The sequence below is a fragment of the Bacillus rossius genome, chromosome 1, assembly GCF_032445375.1.
Source record: "Bacillus rossius redtenbacheri isolate Brsri chromosome 1, Brsri_v3, whole genome shotgun sequence".
In the NCBI taxonomy this organism is placed as follows: Eukaryota; Metazoa; Arthropoda; class Insecta; order Phasmatodea; family Bacillidae; genus Bacillus; species Bacillus rossius.
Genome location: NC_086330.1, coordinates 8,274,623 through 8,295,519, shown reverse-complemented (window position 1 = coordinate 8,295,519; position 20,897 = coordinate 8,274,623). Strand labels below are relative to the sequence as shown.

The window sequence follows — 20,897 nt, the reverse complement described above, 5'->3', positions numbered from 1 at the left end:
GCCAAGGCCATTGAGGAAAACCAAGCAAATACTATTGTTGGGCTCCTCTCTATTGTTTGATGTACAATTTTTCAAACCCCACAATTTAAAATAAAAACTGTTAGCTTGTCTTTCAGTACACGGCTGAGATGTGTAACATCTAACCTCATCTAACGGGCAAATTTATGTCTTCTTATGTTGAAAACACGCTTATAATATTAAATTTAACATAGAATTCCTTAAAATGATGCTGAGCATGATAAATACCGTGTTTTATCACAGAATCGTTGCACGCGCGTAATCGTCGCAACCATATTTTAGGCTGTCAAAATTGGGATAAAAAAACTTCTCGCTTAAACGTCGCATGATGTTTTTGGTCCCGCTAGTAGATGCCGAACGCTTTGTGTATGTATCTTTTCCATATAAAACGATGTATTTTAAAGTAGAAATCTAATATTTATTCATTCATTACCACTTACTTAATAAATTAACGGAAAAATATGACGTTGTTTGGCGTGTAAATTTTCTTACAAAGACGTTTTTAAAAGTTATTTCCTTTATCTGATCGTCTGCGTCGCCGCGGTGTAGGTATAACCTAAAATTTAATTTCGGTCATTACCACTTATTTATTTTATTAACGGAAATACAAAGTTGTCTGACGTGTAAATGTTCTTTTAAAGACGTTTTTAAACGGTATTTCCTTTATCTGATTGTCTGCGTTACCGCGGCGTACCGCTTATAAAAATGTAGCCAGCGCATCATTCATGTTTGGTTATGTTGCTTCCTGTATAGAGCGCGCGCACGTAGTCGAATATCTATATCTCGCCGACTGGATCCAACGCGCGCGCTCTCTGTCAGGTGCCGAGTTAACTACATTTGATAGCCCGCATTCTTTCGTGGCAAGTGTGTACACTACGACACATTAGTTCACGCGTTCGCGTTAGAGTTTTGGTTTTTCTATTTAAAGTTGAAGAAAGGTTTTTGTTTAAGAAATTATTAATATAGATTGTTTGGCGTGCTCTTGTATACTCCGCCTTTTTTTAAATAAACGTACTTTCTATGAACGGGATTTGTTTTTATGAATAACTTTACCTAACAAAAAAATTTTTTCCTCACAATGGTCGCACCCCTACTTTTCAAACTTGATTTTAGAATAAAATCTGCAACGATTATGCGAGAAAACATGGTATACAGAAATTGTGTTTTCAACACGCCGCTAGAATTTGCTGTCGGAGCAGCTACATCGACTATGGAACCATTCCACTTGTAGACAGAAATTTTAAACTATGTAATGAAACGGCTCCAATAAAACTGAAAAAAAGACTTAAAAATTCTAAACCCCGGCTTTGGATCTGATTTTCGACAAGGAATTTCATTAAAATAATGCCCATCTTGTTTTTAAGTTCATTAAACTGTTAATACTATGAAGTTTCCTTCTGGATTTGTGAACTTCGGTTTGCACAATCTGTCACAGATGGCAGCACCATGGTTATACATTTCCTTTCCATTCACAAAATTACTCCTACCTAATGCTGTATTCACAGACCTCAAAAATCTAAAGACTTCAAAAACGTTTCTGTGGCCATAACTGTATATGTATGTGATCCTGTGCGCGAGTTACCATCCCCCGTTCCCCCCCCCCCTTTTTAGGTCCTAACCATTGTACTACAAGACATTGCGAAACAGGAATTCTGGGAAAAAATCTTTCATGGCCTTTGGTGATTCCAGATACAGTGGAAAACCACTATCAGAATGGGCAGACCAGGATTCCAAACTTTAATCCTTCGGAGTGGGAATTCAGTGTCTACCACTGTACCACCTAGCTCTATTACTTAGAAACTGTTGTTAAATATTTATTTAGTATTTACATAAACACCAGCCAGTCAGAAGTAGAGATGTTTGAAACTGCTCCCCCAACATGTTCAGTATTCGAGAAGTGTCTCGAATGTTCTTCCACTTGTGACGATGCTTCGCCTGCAGGGGCGACGGCCATAGATGCACTCACCAGCGGGTACCGCACTATCCTCATAGATGACTGCAGCCGAGGAGTTGATCTCAAGGACATAGAGAAAACTAAACAAACCGTTATTGCAGATAACGGTGTCATTGTCGAGTCTTCACAGGTGAGTTTAAAAGATACTTAAGCGTGTAACATGAATGAATGGACAGGATGTAGTTCAGTGACTGTACAGATAGTAAATAATAGACTACACAGTACACAGCTTCAAAAACAAAATTTTGCACCACCAATGTTGATAGAGCTACAATATGTAGTTTTCACTGACTGCAATCAGGGTGACCAAAGACCAGGAAAAGTCAGAGAATTTAAAACAGGTCAGGAAAACCTGGAAAAGTCAGGGAATTTTTTGATGGGTCAGGGGAATTTTTGAGAAAGCTTGTTTCTGCATCATAATGGTTTCTTCAATGGTAATTTTTGTTATAAAAATGTGTATTACTATATCATTTTCAAAATTATTTCTGCAAATTTCTGTATTCACCCAAATAATCAGCACATAATGTTCCTATAATGCATTTGAAAAAGGCATTAAAGGCATTGTGCACGGGTATTCAAAATTTGGCAATGCTGCATAGCACAAGTTCTTTCATGCTCTAATATTGGTTAACTTGTGGTTTCAAAATGGACAACTGAAATCTTGTACTTTGGTTTGAACGTATATTTTTATGATAAATGCTATTATTACCGAAGGTTTGCGGTTGCTATTAAAAAATAAACTGTATTGATTAATAACACTATGTGACATTTTAAAATTTTTGGAACAATGTTTATGACTGTAAGGTGATTTTATAAGTATTTTTATGCTGATGTTAAATATGATTTTACTTTTCCTGTACAGTAAGTCCTCGGTTTACGTCGGGGTTACGTTCCTGAAAACCGCGACGTAAATAGAAACGACGCAAAATGAGCCATGTTTCATGCCACCGGCCGGCCACGGCCCAAGGTCGGCCGGAAGCACTGGCATACAGACGTGACAACGGGCAATTTTATCAGCAAATGACAACCGACAGCGTGGGAAACAAGTCCAACTAGTACTTCTCAGCTTTATAGAATGGTTATTTAACCAGCTGCTTTATTACCTTTATTGATTGAAATATAAAGCAGCGGAGAGCAGGAAGCGTCCCTCATGATGTATGATAAGATAAGGCGGTGAACGTGTAGCTTACGCTACATAGCATAAATTAACTACCGAAGGAAACAAAGAATTATAAACGAATTATATACAATGTTTTGGTTAAAATAAAGATTTACGGTTATTGTGAATCGGCGATAACTTAAATTGAAACATGAGTACTCAAACATTAGCGACGTTAATCCGAAACGACGTAAATCGGTACGACGTAAATAGAGGACTTACTGTATCATGTAAAGTTTTTTTTAAAGGGCAGTAAAGCACTCCTGGCCTGAACAAGCATTTTCGGATGCTAAATTGTGCATAACTTCTTTAATACTTTGTTTATAATGACCATTGTGGCACATAATTTAGATAATAATGTAAATGAATTATTAAAACTGAAACCATTAAAACATTTTACGCTGTAAGAGAGAAAATTGCTGACAACTTAAAATTAAGTTGGTTTTCACCAATTTTATCTCTTATAATGTAATATTTTTGATGGTTTCACTTTTAATAATTTATTTACATAATTATCTAAATTATTTGCTGCAATCTTAATTATAAACAAAGTATTAAAGAAGTTATGTGCTATTTAGCATCCCAAAACGCTTGTTCAGACATGGGGTGAATAAGAAATAAAACCCCTTAAGTAAAAGACATTTTTGGACTGTGACCAATCAGTTGTTAATATGATTTTGTGGCTCCCTACAAACCATTGGAATTGCTAAGGGCATTGATTTTTTTGCACTATTTTTCCACAGTGTCAGTCCCTCAACTCATGTACAACATACCTTGTGCGGTGCCCAGTTTTTGGTCTTGATCACCAAGCTTTATGCCGAAGTAAACATAATAGACACTTCTCACAAAATTACTGATGTCTTTGCTTAGCAGTTACATAACTACTACAAATATAACTTCACACTACAGCTTGTAAACAATGAATTACAGTTTCCCCTCCTAAAGCCAGCTGGGAGTTATGTAAATTTTGTTACAGATTTGTACGAGAACCCACTTATGTGTTAACTGCTACTTAAGAGATTTCACTCAGCTCTTTACTGATCATGTTCACTAAGACACCTCACTCTTGTGATGAGACTAGGCGAGCAATTAGATCCCAACCAACTAATTTATAAGCACATAGTAGGATAAGAATCCAAGAAATTTGGAGCAAACTATAATTTAGTACATCATTTTGCTTTCACTCGTACATAACATGAAAAATTAAACTATATCTTAATTGAAATGATAAATAATTCTAGGCATCCTTACATGCTTTAGTTTTTATAATTAAAAAGGTTCAGGGCCATTGATTAGAGAGCCCTAATGTAAGAGCCAACAGTGACTTTCATTTCAGAAAGTGTGTTCCAACTTGTTCCTGGAACTCCCATCTTCCTTGTGTAGTATTGTCCGTTAGCTGTATCCTGCTATTTCCCTGTTTTTGCTTTCCTTCAAACTTACCTTAAGGGGCCCGCCTCGTCAGGGGTGTATGTGTGCTAGTGAGGCGGGATGATAAGCACGATGCTCGCTGGTGCTTCTAGCGCGGTGTCGCTTCTGGACTGGTGCGCAGTCTTCCCGTCGTCACAGGACAACTGTGAAATCTGAGCGGTGACCGTAACATTATATGACTGAGAAAGGAACATAAAGGGGTAATGCAAGTCCCTTAAGTGCTTTCAAGAATCTGTACTGGTTGTTTTACGACAAAAAATTACTCTGAAAACACGCGTTTTAGCCATTTTAACTCTTCAAAAAATATAGTTTAAAAACTGAATCCAAATCAAAAATACTATTTGGGCCCTCAGCGAACTCTTAAATGCTTTTCGTAAGCAGATCCCATGCAGATAACTTGAGAAGTTTTAAAATTCCGTGTTTTTTCCTAAAGCTCTGCGTACCGTGTGTGTGCCCGGGTAGACAGGGGCCTTAACATCACTCCTTCTTGTAACATGCTTTCCTGTGTAGACCTGCTTGTAGAATGTTTCCTTTTCTGGCAAACTCTGCTCGGGACCTCTTCACTGGATGTTCAATCCATCCGCTTAATTGTCTCTGTTCTTCTCCAACATCACGATACATTCCTGTCGATACTTCCTGAGAGTCCACGTCTCTGCCCCTCAGCGCAACGCTCCAGACACAACACTTTGAGTACTTGCAGACAAAACAGAAACTGTTAAAAGTGCTCCAAAATTATTTCAATGTTTTTTTTCCAGGTGAAGGCAATGGTAGAAGGAAGAGACAGACGCCCAGAACTCGGCTACAAGCTAGCCATGGAACTAAAAGCCAACTCGGCTTAAATGCACACTTCAACATTCCACAGTATTGGTGTAGTTTTCCTAGTGGTTAGTGAAAGGATAGTTTCTAAACCCACTCGAGTGGCTTAAACATTGTTTGTTTTTGATTTGCTTTTTTTTATGTTGCACAAAGTGCATTTTATAGTTTTGGTTTAATACCTGGTAATTAAAAATAATTTATTATTCGTTCTATAGAGTAGTTGAGATTTTGTACACATTGAAATTTAATTACATTTCTAGAACTTGCATTTAAATAATGTATTTTAAAAGTACAAATTATGCCTTATCAGTATATTTTGGACAATGTTGTAATGGGCCTAATAATGCACCATACAAGCTATAAAATTAGGTCTCCGGGGCATTCAATGCCATATTATCTAGGGATGTCCACCCCATCATATCAGATTTGGATGAAATTTGGTACATTGTATCTTCAGACAAATATAATAACCCCCCCCCCTTTTTTTTTATTTTTTATTAATGGCTCTAGTTTGGAATTTAAAGCCCTTCAGAGTTTCCCTCTGTTGTTGCGAATTAAAAAAATTACACCAAAGTCAAGTGACGCATCTTGCTTCAACTTCCATTATTGTAATAACAGTTATTAATGTAGAATCGTGAAGTTCACCATACTTGTTCAGAATTTTTAATAGATTTCAAATATTACTCGTCAAATATAATTAAATGCCCAGAAGTATGTGCAATTTATGTTGGAAGTGCAAAAAATGAATTACCAAATCTTGTAAACATCAGTTCACTAATCCTATTATGAATTTTTTCTATTAATCTTTACAATCTCGGAGTTGGTACCATTAGACACAGCACAAAATAACTGTTATTAAAAATATAAGTTGAAGCAAGATGTTTCACTCGACTTTGGTTGTGGATTAAAAAAATTCCTCCAATCAGAATGAAACTTTGAAGGGCTTTAAATTCCAAACTAGAGCAAATGTTCCAAAAATTAAAAATATGGGTTTCTTTTATTTTTCTGAAGATACAGTGAACCAAATTTTATCCAAATCTGAGATGGTGGGGTGGACAATGTGTATATTGGCTGGATGATCTGGAATGTGCTATTTTAATGAAAAAATATAAATTATGCTTGACATATTTTGTGTACTTGTACCGAAACATAATTGTTATCAACCACATTTGCATTTATTTTTAGACAGCTCTCTTCCTTTTTGTGAATAATTGTAAAGTTCGTGTTATATATATCTCTGTGTATTGTATTCAAATTGTAGAAATACAAAAGACACTAGTTTATTTATAATAAAAAAAGATATGTAGTAGTGTGATGCAGTTAGCCACTCGTTACTTAATGTAGGCATTGAACAATGTGCTTAAAATACTCAGGAACCTTAACTTGCATGGTACTTAAAAGATTGAAGTTATTTAATAGACTGTCATTGCATGAACATATATATGCTTGTAAAACAAAAATGGTATTTCTGGAGATGAAAAAACATTATATTTCATTAGTTTTAAGGGGCTTGTCTTCTTGGAGTTAGTATTATAGATAGAAGGAAGGGCCAAGGGTGGTACTAGTACGCTCGCCCCTGAGCATAAATTAGGTCACCTTTAGCGACATTTACAGACTTCAATAGATTTAATGGCAATTTTTATTGAACACTTAGTAAACAAGATAACAAAAAAAAATTACCGTGTTTTCTTGTATAATCGTCGCACATTTTATTCTAAAATCAAGTTTGAAAATTAGGGGTGCGACGATTATGCGGGGGAAAAAAATGTTTGGTAAAGTTATTCATAAAAACAAAACCCGTTCATGGAAAGTATTTATTTAAAAAAAGGTGGAGTATACAAGAGCACGCCCAACAATCTGTATTAATAATTCCTTAAACAAAAACCTTTCTTCAACTTTAAATAGAAAAACCAAAACGCGAACGCAAGCCACTTGAATCTGACGTGAACTAACGTGTCGTAGTACACACTTGCCACGAAAGAATGCGGGCTATCAAATGTAGTTAACTCGGCTCCTGACAGAGAGAGCGCGTTGCATCCAATCGGCGAGATATCTATATTCGACTATGTGCGCGCACTTTATACGGGAAGCAACATAACCAAACATGAATGATGCGCTGGCTACATTTTTATAAGCGGTACGCCGCGGCAACGCAGACAATCAGATAAAGGAAATAACGTTTAAAAACGTCTTTATAAGAAAATTTACACATCAAACAACTTCGTATTTTTCTGTTAACTTATTAAGTAAGTGGTAATGACCAAATAAATATTAGATTTCTACTTTAAAATACATCGTTTTATACGGAAAAGATACCTACACAAAGCGCTCTGCATCTACTAGCAGGACCAAAAACATCATGCGACGTTTACGCGAGAAGTTTTTTTATCCCAATTTTGACAGCCTAAAATATGGTTGCGACGATTACGCGCGTGCGACCATTATGCGATAAAACACAGTAAATAGAAATGCTATAAAAAATATGCTGCGTAAGCAGAAGTTAAAATTATGCATTCTCAAACACAGATGTAATTTCAAGATACAATTGCTTCATTGAATAATTCATGAAGTGTAAAATATCAACAAATCCATCATATAGCAGTACCGTGTTTTTTTATTGATGCAATTAAAAAATGCTATAAATCTAAGCTAGAAGATTGCGATAAAGAAACAAACTCAGTACTTGGTATTAGAGTAAATGTAAAGAATGAAAATGGCACAAATAAATCTAGCAGCAATTGTCCAAAATGTTAAACACACCATTCTAGTCTCCAGTATTATATGCTTGTAGAAAAACACACCCAACAATAATTCTGCTCATTTATCGGGGGGGAAAAAATGTTCATCTGCTCCTTCCACCCCCCCCCCCCCCCCCCCCCCCCCACCTGTGCTTCTCGAGCATAAATGGACAATGAGACCACCTTGTAAATGGTGACATGTTTGTTCTAAAGAGCCACGCTAGTTCTCGGCAGGCAGTGTTTAGTGAAAATTTCCTATCTAGTCTAGCTTACAACTAACAGGATTGTATTATTCCATCCCTACTTCACTTCTGTTTGAAATTTTTCTGGGTGAAGTTTCAATTGGGATTTATCACTTCAAAATGAATTTTTTTTTTGTAAATGCAATGTGTGCTTAGTTTATGTGCCTATTGTAAAATAATAATAATAATTAATGAGCTGAGTACAAATTATTATTGTAGGATGTTAAGTAGGTAAATAATATACTAGTGATATTTCACAACTTTTCTATATAATTCTAGTCAACACAAAACTTAGTTTTTTTTATATATATATTTTAGTTGCACGATGGTAATTGGTGCACAATGTATCTATTTGTTCTTATATGTATTTATTTTAAGGATTAAGTAGCCTCATTAGATCATAGAATATCTAATATACTTTTTTTTTAGCAAGTGCAATTGTACTAGGGTCATATTGTATTAAAAGTCTACGGGCAGAAACCTAAAGAATAATGTTGTATTTATGGCATTACTAGGTGTACTATTTTATACTAGAGGTTAGTAACTGTTTTTGATTACGAAATACTGTTAAAAAAATATTTTAGAATATTAAATGTTTATTTCTGGTATTTTAAGTTATGAAGGTAATAAATTTGATTTTCAGTTTTTTCTGCAGTTTGAAAGTGTTTATTAAAACCCATCCATACTTTTCCATACAGTTTGATTACCTTAAATGGAAAATTTTTGTAAGCCTTGTTTCAAATATACTTCAAAATCTTTCCGCCAGATGGAAAATTCAACATTGCAGTGGGCCCAATGACATGCATATGACTGACACAATCGCGAAAAAATGTACAATTTTACAAACTTAAGGATATTTCTTTACACCAGGTTTTACTCTCATTTTCATAAAAGAAAGTCAGTCAGTCAGCTGCTTTTAAATGTAGCGCAATCAAAACTAAATTAAATAGTGAAGCTAGTTTTCTTAGTTTCGCTGCCAACTTAGACAGGATGTAAGCCTGACTAATTTGCAGTTACAGGCAGCGACATTTTAAAAGGCTGACTTTAACAGTGTTCAGATAACTGAATGGACTGTAACCTTTTTTTATGGATGTTATAAGTATAGCTTGTAATTTTGTTTCTACAGACATACATTTTAGACATGTTGTTAGATGCATTATGTCCTTAGTGACTGTAATGTATGACATTGAGTTGCAAACATCTAGGTTGGCAGCCATGCGAACGGGTGTGGGAGACCGTAAGTGTGAGTCGGTTATGGTTATGTGGTTCGCGGTGCAGTAAAAAAAAACGGCAGCAACCAGAATCACAACACATTGGGTTGAGAACTATGTGTAGACATAACAGTGATCAAGACCGCTAACATGTCGTGATCATGTTGCAAACCCAACACCCTAGCATGACTCAAATTTTTATGAACAAGACAGTGCCCAAGTCGTTCAGAGACTTCCGACTTAAGACCCTATCAAACAAACTAGTGGTTGTTCTTATGATTGATAGGTTACATTTTATTACAAATAATTCTAATGCACTTAACATGTAGAGTTATGTTTCAAGAACACATTTTTCTAATGTGCATTTGACCATGGATGATATTATTTTAAGTATCTAATTGCCATTTAGTATTTATCTACAAAAGAAACTGATATACTTCTTTTGCTATAATATGTTAATACATATATGTAATTCAGCATCGTTCTTAAACAAGCACATTCGTATTTGCTCACAATGAATAAGGAAAAGTATGAGGGACGTTCCGAAAGTAAGTTTCGTAATTTGTTTTCACGCTGGAACTTTGTGCCAAAAACAAATACACCATGACATCATAAACTTATACACCTGGCACTATTTTTTGACATAGTCGTCACCGACATTTGAAACATTTGTCATAGCGTACAATCAGTATGAAGAAACCACTCTGGTAAAAGACCAATATAGAGCAGACTATTATAACTTGTTTTAAATAACATTAAACTGTACAATAATTTTTCTTTGGTATTCCCATTTAAAAAAACCATTTTTACGTAAAATGACCAAGCAAAATCCCTAATCCGGCGTGGCCTGCTCCCGAATGTGCTGGTTTAAAAGGACCAAAGAAGCACAACCGCGACGCACCGGATTCATGTTCCCGAGGCCCTGGGTCGGAGTTCCGGTCTGTGCCATGTGTTGCTGCCTTCAGTGACCGCCCCGCCAACAAGACTTTATGCTCGATCAAAAATAAGAAATATAAACTCTCCAACTAAGTGTCAGCATATCGTTCACAGTTCTTTCACATGCAAGACTGCACCACAAAAGTAGGCCAACTTTCTGCACGTCTGCTCTCGTTATTTTTAAGTGATGCTTGCTTGTAGATTGGACACACAAAAGCATTATCTACATTCCTTCGCTACCTTTGAAGCAGTTATCCATGCTTCTTTCCAGAGACCAACTACCATGGTGTTGCTCTTCACACTGTCTTCGTTCTCTGCATTCGTCCACTGACTGTTAGTCTCCAGGTCCCACCTAGTTAAGTCTTTTTTCTTTTCTTTCTTCTTTTGTTCCCTCTCAGGCCAGGCGGTCAGTTCTGTGCTATTTAAACTTCTACACTGGACTGCCCCAAAGACTTTTTTTTAAAAATATCCATTGAAATACATCACCCTCTGCCAATTCTTCTAAACAGCCAATAGTTAATTACTGACAACATGAGCCTTAAGTGAAATCTAACTCAAAAATAATTGTTTCCGAGTTACAGTTAAGTTGATTAAAAAATAACCTACAAAAGCATACACAGGAAATATAACTATAAAAATGAATGCACTTTTCTCACAAATGAAACAGATCAAACACTACTGATGACAGAGTTGTAACAACATTAATTGCAGATGAGTATTCATCAATAAACTGGTACTTAACAAAAAAAAAGTGTGTGGAAAGAACTTCTATTTAATGGAAAATACAAAACATATATTTTTTTCTATATGTTTCTGTTACATTCTGTACCTATTTTGAATAAGATTGTCATAAGAAAATTTTTTAATAACAATTACCTGCTAAAATAAATACAGGTCATTTATTTTGTGTAAAAATATTTAGTCCATAAAAATTGCTACAGAACATATTAACTATACCTGCATGTCACAAAGACTATATAAACATCTATGCACGCTATCTGTATACAAAATTATAAAATGCCTAGTTATAAAAGTACATTTAATATGAGGAACAATCAAGTTTTCACATCTACTTGATACTATACTCATCATGAGATCATTAATTACACTTTTCATGCAAAAATATTACAGAGTTATGTACATCAAAATTAAAAAAGGAACTATGAAGATTGAACTTGTATGCTTCACCTTAATAATTTAAAATGTACATCAATCATACACTTAAGTACAACAAAAATGTATCAAAATTATAGTTTTAACTAATTTATAATCAACAAGCAATTTTGGCACTCAATGTAATAAACCGATAAAATTATTTTTACATCAATATTGCACATGAAAATTAGTTATAAAGTAGAATAAAGCACAAAAATATAAATATCTTTAGTAAATTTTATTGAAATTCTATGTAGTTTGATGATGTGAATAACTTATGACTCAATATTAGAGAGAACAATGCATAAAAATCTTTATCTTATCAGCATTTGTGATAATGAAAATGAGTTCATATTTTTCACCTTTACAGATGAGAAACATTATTATGCTATAATATGTTACCTGAGGGTAGTAAATAAGTGCAACCATTATACTGACCAAAATATTTTAATAATTTAACTACATTAAACGTGGGTATAATTTTCCTGTCAAGACTGTTATGGATATGAATGAATACACTATAATGTTTCTAATGGGAAATTTTTCATATGAAGACTAAAACATTACAGCATCTCACTCATTAAAAGTAATATAGAAGAAGATCTTATGCAGCTCATTAAACTCAAGAGTTAATGGAAGCTTTAAAATTTTATCACTGTACCCTTCAAAAGTTACCAAAAAAAATATTTATCCGGTTTAATATGCACACTTTTTTTAATAATAAAAATTAAATGCATGGCACTGGGATTGTATTGATTCATTATATGTATTGAATATTTAATTTTTAAATCACAAACATTGGTTATCCAGATTTTTTTTACCGGATCTTGCTTCACGCTCTTAGAGCGAACACTCGTGGTCTCTGTACGTCCCGTCATTTGCAGTTGCCCACGGGACATACACGATTCCCTCGTGGTCATAACTGCTCTTCAATAACAGATAATAAAGGCATAAAAGAAGCTTGGAAGGATATTATTTATGCTTCGTTGTGCCAATAATTAGGATAGATATTTCAAAATAGGAACTATAGCAAAACAATTTGCCTTAAGGTCTCACATGACACTGTGATTGAATTTTTTTTATCATTACTATTTAAGGGCCATTTCTAAAATTTTTAACTAGATGTCTTCCTTAAATTCGTAGTTCTACCACAAATGGTTTCAACGTATATTCACTTAGAGTAATATCTGCTGAAAATATTTGTGGCACAACATAAAAACGTAAGGGAAGCATCAAGTTAAAAGTTAAGAAAAAGCTGTTACATAAAAGTAACGAAGGAAGAAACTAAATAAATCCCCTTGGCGTATGTGACAGAGCCTTAGGACTGTTGCAATATACAAACAACTTTGCCTCTTTAGCTAGTTCCAGTTGGCCCACAGACATTGGTCACACCATCAGTTTCATTTGAAGATCAACAAGTTTCGTTGAATTCTTAGTACCTACTACATAGATAAAAGGGTCCCTTTGATGTGACACAAAAACAGGACAGCAGTCAAACAATACCCTCCAGTGCCACACTCAAAAACTATTTCAACTGTTTCACAGCCACACTGTTGCTGATCCTTCATGCAATTACCTTTAGAGTGACTCAACAACTGATGATGACAAATTTACACAACAAAGCAACAACAACACAGCAAATGATCATAAAAATTATTTTGGAGTACCTTTAAATTTTCATATTAATTACTACAGGACTCTGATCACCTCAAAAACTACAGGAATGCTCTTATAAACTACAAATAAAGAAGTTTAGGTCAGAATTACTGCCATTACTTTTGTAAATGCACTCTGTCAGAGATGGAATACATATTTAATAAACTTAATTGCACACTAGTTCATTTTTTTTAAAAAAAAATTCATCTCTGAACAACACAAATGCTACAGATATATTAACATTTAAAAAAAATTCTCATTTAAAATATGACAAAAATAAAACTGTAGTACAGGAAAATTATTTACTCTCTGCAGAAACATCTAAAAAATTGCTGTCAGTGTTTTAAATTTAGAAGTTGAAGTGAAGCAGCTACAGTAAAATCTGTTAAATTATTTATAATTAAATTCTGATGAAAAGACAAGAATTTTCATAAACTTGAAGCCAAAAATGTTAATAGTTCATTTGTTTGTACAATCCACAGTTGAATACTTTTTGCAATAAACAAAATTTCCAAATTTTGTGGATAGGCTGAACAATATTTACACAGTTTTACACACTAACTTTAATGTAAAATTACTAATAATAATAATAAAATTAGGGGGGAAATACTAAAACATAATCTGGAAAGTAGTTAGTATCAGTCTTATGTAGATATACAAACATCATTCATATTTTACCTTTTAGATGTGTCTGCATGTGTCTCTTTAGCTTTGATCGCTCAAAAAAAGATTTCTTACACCAGGTGCATGTGAACGGCCGCTCACCCGTGTGGGTTCGCTGGTGAATGACGAGATGCTGTCGTTCGTAGTAGGACTTGTTACACTGATCGCACGAGAACTTCTTGTTTCCCAGATGAAACAGTTTGTGCCTGTTGAGTTCTCGCTTGGTGTAGAAACAAACGGTGCAGATGTCGCAGGGGAAGGGCTTCACGCCCGTGTGCAGGCTCTGGTGGCGCTCCAGGCCGGACTTGGTGAAGAAGGCCGCGCCACACAGGTCGCACGGGTAGCGCTTGCCCTCAGTGTGGTGCCGCACGTGCGTCCTGTAGTTGGACGAGGTGGTGAACGACCGCTGGCACAGTGCGCACGAGTACGGCTTCTCCCCCGTGTGCGTGCGCTCGTGGGCCAGCAGCCCGTCCTTGGAGGCGAACGCCTTCCCGCAGACGTTGCACAGGAAGGGCCGGACGCCGGCGTGCAGCTTGGCGTGGTCCCGCAGGCGGCCCGGCGTCGCGAAGGCCTTGCCACACACGGCGCAGACGTGGGACTTGACGGCCGAGTGCACGGCCTTGTGCTGGGTCAGCGCCCCGCGCTGCTTGAACGCCTTGCCGCACTCGTCGCAGAGGTGGGAGCTGGCCTCCTTGCGCACGTGCGTCACCCGGTGCTGCCTCAGGTACAGCTCCTTCGTGAACGCCCTGTAGCACACCGTGCACTCCAGCGAGGAGTCCCCGTCGCCCGCGCTCGCCACCCGTTCACGCTCCCCCTCGCGGTCCTCGGCGTGCGTCCGCAAGTGCTTGCCGAGGTCGCCCGTGCGAGAGAACGTGCTGCCGCACATCTGGCACGCGTACGGGCGCTCGTCGCTGTGGATCACCGAGTGTCGCTTCAGGTACACGTGTTTCGTGAACACTTTCGAGCACACCTCGCAACTGAACGTCTTGCTCTTGCAGTCGGCGTCGCCAGCATTCTTACCACCGTTCGAATTTGTGACTTTACCATGCGTCTTCATGTGCCGCAGCAGACCTCCGGAGCGAGCAAAGTTGCTGTTGCACTCGGAACACGTGTGAGGTTTCTTATCGCTGTGGATCACTTCGTGCTGTCTCAGGTACGTACGCTTCGCAAACGACTTAGGGCAAAATTTACACGAGAACAAACTTCTGTTCGGATTATTTTGACGAGGAGTTAAAACAGATTCTGTGTACTCCGCTTCATCTTTAGCTGTGCTGTCTGCCAAACACTTGTCTTCAGTTACCACGCGATTGTGAGCAGAGTCATCCGATTCACTGCTGTCTTGCTCGTCTGAATTATCTGTGTTCGCTGAACCCGCGTTCTCATTTTCTACTATGTTTACTTCACAAAAAAGCTGTGCCTTTCCCAAATCAATGGAGATTTGCGATTTTTCCTCAGCAGTCTTTGGCTTCAAATCTGGAGGAGAATTATGTTGATTGTTACTTAATCCATCCTCTTCTTTGACTTCAACACCCTGAGACATGTGAAACCAACCAAAATATACATATTTCTAATTCTTAAAACACAAAATATTATTTTTAAAAAAAAGCTTACAAAAGTGAATGCAATAACAATAAGTACTCACCCCTGATTTATCAGCTTCTTGAAATAAATAATTATGAAGAGCAGCATCTGACTTCTGGCATAACTTTTTAAAATCATAAAACTGATTGGTAAGCTCCAAACACAGACAACAAATTTTTTCTGGATAGCCATCACCTTCAGATACCTGCAAATCAAACAACAAAATAAAATCAAGCTATGATTTGCACATAATTACAGTTAAATGCCTGTTTATGAGTTTCCTGAGGAACTTGAAGATTTAAGCTTAGAGCGAGATTTTCTTACGACTTTACTTTATTTAAATGAATGAATAAAACTACTCAAGTTCTAGCCATTATGTTACAATAATCCTAGACTGTAAACCAGAGGTGTAAATAATAGCCACAGAAATAGAGTACATAGCCAAATGAGAGCTGCCTAATTCAGACAGATAGGAAGATAAATTAATATATATGTATAAAAGTATTTGGTTTATTTTCCTTTTATTTTCTAGACCACACCAGCAGCATGAAGGTGAGTATTACCTGCCATTAGGCCCTCCAATGCAGACTACAATATCCAAGCCTCAAACCCTAGACAATACAGACAATTTCTGTCCACAACTCATCTACTAGACTATATTTGATATTTCATTTTGATTTGTTACACTCACAACGGGGCTTTCATCTGGTGGCAAGGGTCCTCTTCCTCTCACATCTCCAATCTAATACCTCTAACGAGACACTGTTTTTCTGAAACAACTACGCCCAGATAAGCTTTTAAGCCCATATTTATCCTGCATGAGTAAGCTAAGCATTTTCCAGGTTTTAACGATGCCTACCCAGCGATAATGATGAGATAGTCGAGTTGGTCATGGTCCGTCATTCCCCAAACTTAGCACTCAATGTTCCCACATGATGAAAATGTGGATTTGATTATCAGGGGCTTGGGTTTACAACTGAAATAAACCCATCCTGAACATAAGTAGTAACATTATTATGTTACGTTAAAGGTGGAAATTTTTTTTTTGTTTATTTTATAGCATACATTTCAGTAAATATTTAATGTCACTGCTTTTTAGAACGAAAAGAAAAGAAATTGGAAAACAAGGTTTCACACACTTCACATGTCCCTAAATTTACCCTGAAAGGATGGTTTCTTAATTCCTACTAGTTTGTGAAAAATAATAGTTTATAACTTACATTACTATACCAGCATCGGACATTACAGATTCGTGGAACTAAAAGTAAATAAAATCGGAAAATGTTTTCAAGTACTAGAGACGTCCCTAAATTTACCCTGAAAACAAGGTTTCTTAATTCCAAATACCTGTGTTTTCACTATGCCTCTGCCAGTCATTGTTTAACCACGATCACTTATCTCTTGTTTGGCACAACTGTAGCTAACTATGGAGAATAAAAATAGGCTAATTCTTCAGTTTCATATATTGAAGTTTATCCCTGTTTTAATTCAGTTATGTCGAAAGATCCTGAGAGCATGATCCTGTTAGCTTGATCCTGTTGTACATGATGCTTGCTGTTTTAGTTCAGTACGTCGAAAGATCCTGGACAAAATAAAAAATTGAATATCACAATACAAACAAATAGTCACACAGGTCTTGTGAAATGCATTCTTTCATATACATTTTAGGATCATATTCATTGTTATATCACAAGTATTTGTTATGTCCACAATCTTTCAACGTACTAAATTAAAACAGCACGCATCATGTACCACAAGATTAATGTATACAGTATAATGCCATCAGGATCAGGGAATAAACTTGGATATGTGATACAGAACTTTTACTGATGATTACATTTACTAGGAAAATTGTTAGCAATGAAAATAAAGAGAATTTTAATAGCCCAACTCCTTGTGATGAAGGAACGGGGTGGTAGAGAAGGGCGGAAGGCATTTGGAGTGGCTAGTTAGGGCGTATAAAGTATTTAACAGGGTAGCGGGGTGGGAAGAGCTGAATGCTGAAGCAAAGAGTTGTGAGATGGAAGCCTAGAAGTAGAAGGGATAACTCCAAGAAAAATTTGAAGGAGAATGGACGCAAGGAAATGCTCAATGGTAGTGACGATAGGGGAATCCAATGTCTCAGATGAGATGTGTGTAGGCAAGGAGTGTGACTCAATTCAGGAGAAGAGCGAGAGAAAGGTAGGGTGGGTAAATTGCAATCCTTGCCACCGGGCCTGTGCCCAATTGCAGAAATCTGACAATTATAACTAAAATAATTAGGTACTTACTTCAACTGATAAACAATAAATCATTTTCTCAGCGATAGATGTTTGACTGCCTCGATCGCCTTCGCTTACGAAAATTGGTACTTTGCCTTCTCGAGACAAACAAAGCCGACAAGTGTCTGGCTTGCCCTCATTCATTTCCAAAATGTTGACTTAAAACTTGAAAAATATATAAAAATTAACTTCTAATACGTTATTTATTTTCTCTGTAAAAAAATATGTATAAAACTTAAGACATATTTGTGAGCTTTGACTTCGTTCAACAAAATGTCAGGACTACGATCACATTTAAACATTTACGTTATAGCCATGTTTACAAATAACAAAATAAGGAAACCCATAGAATAAGGATCATAGACTAAATACAACAATAGAGATTCAAAAAGGTGGACACTAAGGAAATTTCTTAACATCTACGTCATCTTCACTTTCGTAAGACTTATGGATACTTTTTCGTCTACTGCCCAGGAGAGACTAAACTGTGGGGGTGAACAAGGTGAAATATGCCGGAGTACTAGTTGGCGGCTGCTTGACCGTAATCCAACTTACGGAGACATGAGACTCTTAATTATTCTCGGGTGTGAAGTGACCACGTAGCATTTGAGACAAGGCAATGAGCAGGATAGAGCTATCCCAGAACACTATACTAAAAGGCTGGTAAAGTAAAAGTGCCAGTATTCAGGTAAGAATGTTTCGTTGGCCAAACGACCCTCGTACAATAATCCTGGATGGTGAGACTGGTTTCCTTACTCTAGACCAGAGCTGTTTGTTACACGCATCATGTTTGCAGATGGAAGACAGCATGTGGCCATTGTAGGATCAAACGGAAGTCACACACAAATTTGTTGACCACAACACTGCCATTATGTTTGGTGATTCGGAGATTTGACACTTAGGTATGCCCTTATATCACTATAATACATATTCGCACTAAAAAAGAAAGTCTGAGGTGACCACACAGGTCATAAGTTCACAAAAAAGCTTCGCGCGTTGCAATTTGAAGGAGCTGAGAGTCCGAGGACCTTAATTGTAAATGTATGGATTCACTCCAAAGTGGGCCTATTAGGGAAAATCTGAAAAAGTCTGAATTATGATGTCCATAATGGGATTTCTAGTGCACACATGTGTCCTAGTTACAAAGAAATGTGGTGATAATTGAATGTACAGTATGACACCGACCGCCAATGCTCCTCTATGTCGCATAGACAGCTATGCCTCATCAACGTCTCACGAAGGCGTGTGCACCGAATGCGCTCGTGCGCACACCTGAGTGTAGAAAGTGCAACGGGGCGAACGCCAGGTAACAAGTGCTACGTCGGCGGAAGGATCTGGCCAGGTGTGGCATTTCCCTCTGCCGAACTACAACAAATGTAATGTATGTATTTTTCCACAGGATAGTATTAGACATTATTTTCATTATTTAACACTTTATTTTCTCCAAAATTATGTTTCACCGTGCGCCTTGTCCCGAACCTGGCCGGTTCAGTTTCCCGCGAAAATCACAAGTTTCCACAGGAGGGATGGCGGGGGAGGGGGGTCGCGCGCGGTGAGAGCGGGAGTATCCTTCCGGAGCTCATAGAGGCCGGCAGCCTCCGCGCAACATGGGACCAGCAATTCTTATTTTCACCTATGTGTAGTTTTCAATAGTGTATAATTCCGCAAACCTTTTCTTACAGTTCCGTGGTCGGCCTCGACTTACCGAGTGATATTTAACTTAATTATTCAGTGCTCCAAGATGAGCGTTCGTTATGATACGTAAGTACTGTGTGTGAACTACGAGATGTTACTTCGGCGCTTCACACGATATCCTAGCCAATCGGCTCACTAGTTTCAGCTCGCACGGGGCAGCCAGTAGGCAACATGTAACATTCAAGCTTACTAACGCGTCAATTTCTGGGACAGTCCTAAGATTCAGGTAGCGTCGCCAGAGTTACGGGCCTACGTGTTCTTAGTCCAGTGTACTACGTAATTGTAATTGTGAAGTGTAATTGTTGATCAGGATTCTAGTGTGTTATGTTAGGTTTTATTTTGTTATCACTGCATCGTGTCCAAATGAATGACCTTACCGGGTAATAAAATCGTGAGCCGCCACTGAGGGAGTGGTCGCGCGTGTGACGATTAAATTCGGGACAACCGTTACGGCCAGGACGGGCAGCACTATGTATAGTGCTGTGCCGGAATAAATTAATCAGACATCAGCCGGTATTTTCTTGTTCTTTCCAGGCATCCCGAGTGGCCAAAAGAGCTCGGGGGCCCTACTGTGTCGAGCCACTACCTCTAGCCACAAGGCTGAGCCTACCCTGAGATTCCGAATAATACTAAAATCACGTAAATTTTCATAGAGGTAGCGGGGTTCGCGTCAAGTAAATGCATTAAAATAATTATTGATGTGGTCATATACAAAATGTACCAGGTGGGAATGACAATAGAGCTAAAACTAAACAGATTTATATAAATTGGGCTGTCATCCTGCTGGGATCAGTGATATAATTGACGAAGTCGGTGATTGATTGTTGATCGCTGAGGGCGCCAACGTGCCTAGATTAACGATTCTGCTGGCTAGTTGGCCGGCAGAGTGAGACTCGTCACGAGGCGTGATTCTGCCATGTGGCAAGCAGTAATGACTAAACAGGGGCTCCCCCGGCTGTTACAGTCACCAGGGATGTTGGGTTGACGGCAGGTTGACACACACAAGACATCACGAAATCTGCTAGGATTGGTTTTATTCCGTGTGTTTATTATATAATACATGGCACTAAGTGGCTCATGGCTTGCTCTACACCCGAACCAGGGTTTGACATAGCACATGTGTTCTGGTTATTTCCGCGGCATGATGGCGGGCAAAACTGTTCCTACCATCCTTCAAGACCCATGGCCTTAAACACGACTATTCACGATGTAGGTGTTCATGGCTACAGTTTTCACGAGATGTGGGGATGCTCTCCACATAAATGTAATGTTACTTAAACGTAACAGAGCACTATCTGCCGTACCCTACCTTTACAAGTGGTAGTGTAATCATATGGAACTGAATATTACTGAACACTAATAACATAACAAATATGCAAGCGCA

At 37.5% G+C, this 20,897-nt stretch overlaps 2 protein-coding genes across 2 annotated transcripts in view; one reads left to right on the top strand and one right to left on the bottom strand.

Annotated features, from left to right (window-relative positions):
* LOC134531913 (uncharacterized) overlaps positions 1 to 9,001 on the top strand; it is a 68,735-nt gene extending 59,734 nt beyond the window's left edge. The window contains exons 8-9 of the mRNA XM_063367956.1: positions 1,960 to 2,102; positions 5,315 to 9,001. Of these exons, the coding sequence (XP_063224026.1) occupies positions 1,960 to 2,102; positions 5,315 to 5,398 (227 nt within the window). The 3' untranslated portion in view covers positions 5,399 to 9,001. The remainder of the gene's footprint in view (positions 1 to 1,959; positions 2,103 to 5,314) is intronic.
* Positions 9,002 to 11,258: 2,257 nt separating this feature from the next.
* LOC134531906 (gastrula zinc finger protein XlCGF57.1-like) lies at positions 11,259 to 18,147 on the bottom strand. Its single transcript, XM_063367943.1, has 3 exons — positions 17,828 to 18,147; positions 15,619 to 15,762; positions 11,259 to 15,507 (listed from the first exon to the last, which is right to left on the bottom strand). Exons 1-3 carry the CDS (start codon positions 17,960 to 17,962, stop codon positions 13,981 to 13,983), a joined length of 1,806 nt encoding a protein of 601 aa, XP_063224013.1. The 5' UTR covers positions 17,963 to 18,147; the 3' UTR covers positions 11,259 to 13,980.
* Positions 18,148 to 20,897: the final 2,750 nt, after the last annotated feature.

Bases quoted from the DNA above. Each gene is read 5' to 3' on its own strand.
- LOC134531906 (XM_063367943.1), bottom strand. From the start codon at position 17,962: ATGAATGAGGGCAAGCCAGACACTTGTCGGCTTTGTTTGTCTCGAGAA. The intron at 15,763-17,827 runs GTAAGTACCTAA...TTTGATTTGCAG, and splicing joins TTTATTGTTTATCAGTTGAA to GTATCTGAAGGTGATGGCTA. The intron at 15,508-15,618 runs GTGAGTACTTAT...CACATGTCTCAG, and splicing joins AAGAAGCTGATAAATCAGGG to GGTGTTGAAGTCAAAGAAGA.